Source organism: Centruroides sculpturatus, unplaced genomic scaffold (genome assembly GCF_000671375.1).
Source record: "Centruroides sculpturatus isolate CEXI.00-Female unplaced genomic scaffold, Cexi_2.0 scaffold354, whole genome shotgun sequence".
Lineage (NCBI taxonomy): Eukaryota > Metazoa > Arthropoda > Arachnida > Scorpiones > Buthidae > Centruroides > Centruroides sculpturatus.
This window is the reverse complement of record NW_019384699.1, coordinates 1,198-7,435: the sequence shown is the minus strand read 5'-3', so window position 1 is coordinate 7,435 and position 6,238 is coordinate 1,198. Positions and strand designations below refer to the sequence as shown.

The window sequence follows — 6,238 nt, the reverse complement described above, 5'->3', positions numbered from 1 at the left end:
GCTAGTGATGTGGCGCTACAATATTTGGCTATGTCTTGGCTACTTTAATATTATTTTTACGTGTTTTAGCTGGTAACACTGGATCGACCATGAAAGGGAGCCAGTATTTAAATGAGGTTTAATTTTCTAATTTTTAATGATACAATAGCGACGATTATTATTTTAAAAAATTTGATAGGCTTAACATGGAGGAAAATTCAATGGAAGTAGGTTAATAGCGATATACTAATATACTAATTACATGGGATATAATAATATACTACACTAATAATGGATTTTTTCATACTTTTCGGTTATCCGACCAACCCCAGTCCCCAATTGAGTCGGATAATCGATGCTCTACTGTATTTCTTCAGTTTCATTTTCATTAATTTAACTTATATCTTCCAATAAACAAAACATTGAATAAATTAGTTTGTTGTTGCTACCATATGACATCAATAAAACTGATAATTGTAATAATAATGTCCTTCTTTTATGATCATTATAAACATTATAAGATAAAGACCAATTTGACTTTCTTTTTACCATTTTTTTAAATATAATTAATATTGTCGCCATGGTAACAGCTTTCGGAAGATATCAATACCACGTGAAAAAATGAAGATTAAACATCTATTGTAGCACTTTTTCACCATTCTTTATAAAAATTAACACAGTAGTCTCTCGAAAACTCGGCCTAATGTGGACCGAAGGGTGGCCGAGTTTGTGAAAATGCCGAGTTATTGGGAATGGGGTTAAAAAAAATAAGTATGAGTGTTTCCTCAGAAAATACTGTACTGTACTTGTATGTATTATTTACTTGAGAATACAACAGAGAATAAACTGCCCAAATACTCTTAAACAAAGGAAAAGTATGTCCTTTATGAAGGCATAGAGCCTTTACTACATGAAAATGAAAATTAATGAATACACCGTGTACAGTAATTTACCTTATAAGACACACCTCAGAAAAATACTTTATGAGGCATAAAGCTGTCTATAATGAAAATTAATTAACTAAGGATTTTTTTGCCCTGCCAGGGTGTGGCCGAGTTATCCGGACTGCCAGGTTATCAAGTGCCGAGTTTTTGAGACTATTGTGTGTATATATATATATATTTTTTTTTTATTCCAATGAAACCTTGTTTTATATTTTGTTGCTTACACAGACACAATGCAGTGACAATTTTCAAACACTAGGCAAATTTTTCATCTTTTTATTCAGTTGGTAAAAAGATGTCTGTGTAAGCAACAAAAATTAATATCTTATAATAAAAATCAGAATGTATGAAAATAAGTTTTTGTAAAATGCAATCCTGTCCAAAAAATGAACATAACCATTAATTTGTCCTATTTCTTAGAAATTACAAATCAGACCAGTATGAAACTTAACATACAATGAGCAATTATTTATTGTGACATTGTCACAATGTTGAGCTGCATTTTTAATCATATTTTTAATTTATTTAATTTAGTATATGCTCTCCACCTCAAATTAGTAGTGGCTTGCTCCTGTACATCATACTTTTCCTTTAATAATAGAGTTGTGCCAGTCATAAATCTAGCACCTTTCAGGGAAAAATTTTTGAATTGAAATAACATGATTTCTGGTTTGCATAGGAAGTTCGTATCAGGGCTGTGGAGTTGGAGTTGGGAGGAATTTCTGTCCAGAGGAGTTGGAGTTGGAAAAAATGTGTTAACTCCAACGCCAGTATTTTAAATTTAATTTAGTTAATTTAGTTTTTTTTTATTTAAATGAAAGAAAATTTATTTTATATTTAATAATTTTTTAAAATGTTTTTGTATTTTGTTATAATTAATTTATTTTAAATATAAAATGCAACAATTTAATTTATTAAATATGTATCAATAGTTTTCTTTGTAGTATTTATATTTAATATTTAAATTATTTTGACCCAATTGAATTTGAATATTTTTGATTCATTCCTTTATTATCCCCACTCTAAATAAGTACTCTATTTTTTTGAATGAGCCAGACTAATTGATCAAAGTACATACAGGTATACCTTGACTTACGTCGTTTGTCAAAAAAGTATATGGAAAAATAAAAATCATGTTTAAGTCATTTTATTCGACTTTACATCTGTCCTCCACAAATACTGAAGTCGTAATATCACTAGAAAAACGTTTAAAGCACATAAAATCATATTAAAATACTGTATATACATTTACAGTACATTTACATGTACTGTATTTATAGTATCTGCATTTGTAAATTTAGATTACTTTTTTCTGTACTATATTAAAAACTAAAATTTATTTGTTTGTAAGCTTAAAATAGATCTTTATTAACCATATACTATTAAAAATGCATTAATAAATAAAATACAGAACTGGGAATGGTAATTTATAGTTTAGCCTAGTGACAAGTAGATTCAGAGACAAGTAAATTCGACTTACGTTGCCTCTCCTGGAACCAATTACCGACGTCAGACGAGGTATACCTGTAATTTTCTTTTCTATTCTGAATAAGGGGCTGAAGTAGCTAGGTCACACACTTTTTAGTTGGATTAACTTTTCTGGAAAGGTGAAATTAAAGTGCAAAAGCTGTAGAATAAAGATGTGTAGATGTAGAATTTTATCGCTCCCCCTTTTTTCTCTTATTAAATATTTGTTAAAAATTAATTTTTTTATACAAATAAATAACAATATTAAGTTAAATATTAAAAATACTAACTATAAAAGTATTTGTCCCAGGGTCCTTTCAAAGTTCAGAGTAGGGTAACCCCCTATGAGTGCTTCTGCCCCCCATCAAATGACTTTGTATTTAATTTTGCTGGAATCGGGAGTCAGAGTCAGCCTACTAAAATTATCAGGAGTTGGAGTCGAGTGTTTTTTTATTGATTCCGCAGTCCTGGTTCATATATACTGTAGTTAATTGGGGCCTCCTGCCCAAGGTTTCCATATCTGGTCTCATCTTTCATCTATCTAACTCCATCTCAAGATTAAGGAACAGAGACAGATGGATGACAGTGGGATTTATAGGTCTATCATTTTTTTCAAATTGCAGCTTGATCAGAACTTTGTACTCTTTACATAACAAAACAATTGCTGTGGAAAAATTTTACATCACATCAATAACAGCAAAGTATTAGGTATTGTCAAATAGTTATACCATATTGATTATTTTTCTGTACAAATTATTTCTTCTCCATGCACAGTGATTGCTCAATGCCAGTCATATTTTGTCAGAAGCAAAATACACTTGGTACTTTTCTTTTAACAGGATGCCAGCTGATATGTACTGTACAGCAACAGGTAATATTCAAGCTCTGAATGAGGGGTTTCACACCATCCTCAGAATTGTTGGCCCTTTGCGAGACACTAGTCATCTAAACTTTTTCCTGTACTTATTTAAATCAAATATATCCACTGCCTTGGACAAGTCCAATTTCCTCACTTCTGAATTTTTGATAGCCATTGAACTCCTCAGATAATTCTTTATAAGTTTTAGTTTAGAAACTGAATGTTTAGCAGAAGTTATAATGACAGTTATTGTAAGAAATAATAGAAAAGCCATGCAACACCAGGCAAACTGTTACAGGATAAAAGTGCATGATTTTCAATCATAAGTAGGTCTACTAATTCTTTCACTGTCATTCTTTGGACAATGTCTTTCTCTTAGCAAGACCTGAATGCAAGCAGTTTCATTGGAAACAATGATAATAAATCATCATCACATCTGGTGAAAAGTTTTTCTGCAGCTGCATACAATTCATCACCATTAGTTAAGAAAAATAGTATCATATCTAATACTCAAGTCAACTTGTAAGCTGTGATATTATGTCTAAAGTAGCATAGAAAACACAATCTGTTCTCTGTAAAAGGTATGCTCTGGTCTTCACATAATTCTTTAAAACACCACATCTTTTTTCAGGAACATTATTGGCAATCTTCCAATTTTAGCTATTTTTCAGGGCTTGCTTATAAAATTCATCAGACTTTTCTTTTGATCGTGAAAGATTTTTTTTTAGTTTTTTTTAATAAGGTAGAAGCTTTGCTTAGCTCTTGCTTAGACAATTGAAGCAACTTCAAAACATAGTTAGTGGTTTTCAGAATATGCAATATCGTAATGATGAAATTGAATATCTCAAAATGAAATTTCAACACCTTTGCCTCTATAACCTCACAATTGTTCTTACTTAAAAAACTGATTTATGTAAAAAAACTTTTACATCTAAGTGCCGATAATGTACTAATGGCTGCGGTCACCAATGAGTCGAGATTAGAAGTCATAACTAATAAACCAGAACGTGCATACTTAACATAATACAAATGCCGATCAACCCTGACTCTCAACTCTTTGTTGACTAATACAGCCTTAAGCAGTCACGCCTCTACAAGTTCTGGAGCCGTAACTACTTCTGAACCCCATGCAATTGCACAGTTTGCACAAATGACAATTAAATTATTGATGGGCCTGTATATTTTACTTGTGCTTTTTAACAAAACATTCTACTATTTTCTAGGTATTTTTATTGACTGGAAATGTTCACATTGATTTTCCACTTTTTAATTTTTTGTTCTATTACTGGATTGTACAATTATGCTTATTTTTTCGATGTGATTGTAAAATACAATGTATATACATAAAATAAAAGTAAATTATCCAAAAACTTTTTTGGTCTTAGTTCTGCTTTAATCCAGCTACAGGGATATAAATGATTGACAACCCTTACAAAAGATCCTTTTTCTATTATTAGTATTATTATAGATGTAATGAATTTTGAATATTTTTTTATAGCTCAAACAACAGCCTGACAAACTGTAATTCTGCAATTATAGCAGTCATACCGGTTATAACTCACAAATATAAATATCATTATTAAAATTCCAAAATGAGTAACGAAATAAAGAAATTTCTTAAACTACCGAAAATATCCGAATTAAATATCCTCACCCATTTTAAAAATCAAGTTGAAGTATAAACTTCCACGTTGAATATCATACGATAACGCTTTCGATGGAAGCGACACTCTACACATTTCATTCATTTTTTTTTTAAATTTAATTATATTAAATTTGAATTTATGAAATTATTTATTTAAAAAATTATATATATTATTGTAAAATATATAAAGTTTAATTAATTAATTTTTTAATTGATTGTTTGGAAATTGTTTTAATTGTATTTCTTCATCGGTGTGTTTATATGAAAGATGATAACACAAGTAGTTTATAAAATTTGATTATCTGTATAATGTGAAACGTAATAATGTAATATTTAGTTTTAACTACTTATTTAAACTTAAATATTTTCTAACCGGAAAAATTGTTGCATCGAAATTTTGTATTGTATGAGTTTAACAATTCTCACCCACGGCTGCCACAACATTTTGTAATGGCGCTAGTGAAATGTAAACAACACGGCTACGAATTGAGGATAAACACGTGTAGATATTTTTAAATTTTGTATTAAAACAATGATTCGATATTGTTCTTTGTCCTGTGTAAATATAAACAGGGAGATTATTATAATGAACAGAAACTTCGCTTTCACAAGTTTTCGGTAGAAATCAAATTTTATAAAGTGAGTTACGAAGTTAAAGTTTGGAAACAGAGTATAACGAAGTCGGCGATGTCTGCTCGGCAGTGGAATAAAAAGTTACTTAGTTTAGGCTGTGACTATTATTCGTCTTGCTGTATAGAAAAAAAAAAGGCATTTTGAAAAAGATATTACAATGCTTTACGTTTATTTCGATCTTCGTTATTACTTTTTTAAAATTTCAGTAATTCTCAAACCTACTTCCAGCTTTTTACAAAGCAATGTTACTTTTATTCAAGCAATTCTTTTTACATTTTTATTATCACGGGTAGGTGGTATTGAAAGTAAAACATGTGAAGTAGGTCGAATAACTTTTCATAAAATTTCACATCCTTTAATCACAACAATTTCTTTATCAAAATTCGAAAAACGTCAAAGGTGTCATTTCTGCAGACCTAAAATTGCCAAAGACATTATAATTTGAGCATAACACTTGTATTTCTTTGTAACTCAATATGTCCAATACCTAATTATTAAGTTATGGTAATGCAACACTTGGGCGATCTGCTAGGGGAATACCTTCTGGGAGGTCTTTTTAAGGGTAACTGGTCCGTATTCAGGCGTTACAGATGTGGAGAAAACCCGGAAAACTCCACTGCGTCCTGGCGAGGCGCGAATCCACGATCGAACTCCCAGTGTTCAGGGAACGGAAACACTTGGCCACTGGTGTTCCTACCTAATTATTATACA

General features: G+C 30.5%; 1 protein-coding gene across 2 annotated transcripts in view; it reads right to left on the bottom strand.

The window, feature by feature from the left end:
• The window catches only part of LOC111627500 (protein KRTCAP2 homolog), a 19,735-nt gene extending 14,721 nt beyond the window's left edge, over window positions 1-5,014 (bottom strand). Inside the window, exons 1-2 of one of the 2 annotated variants that reach the window (XM_023371083.1) lie at window positions 4,904-4,980; window positions 2,404-2,550 (exon numbers count right to left, since the gene is read on the bottom strand). Coding sequence is in view for 1 of the 2 variants with exons in the window: in XM_023371082.1 (XP_023226850.1) it covers window positions 4,904-4,997 (94 nt within the window). In the remaining variant the exon portion in view is untranslated. Of the gene's footprint in view, window positions 1-2,403; window positions 2,551-4,903 lie in introns of both variants that reach the window. The other variant, XM_023371082.1, reaches the window with a different exon arrangement.
• Window positions 5,015-6,238: the final 1,224 nt, after the last annotated feature.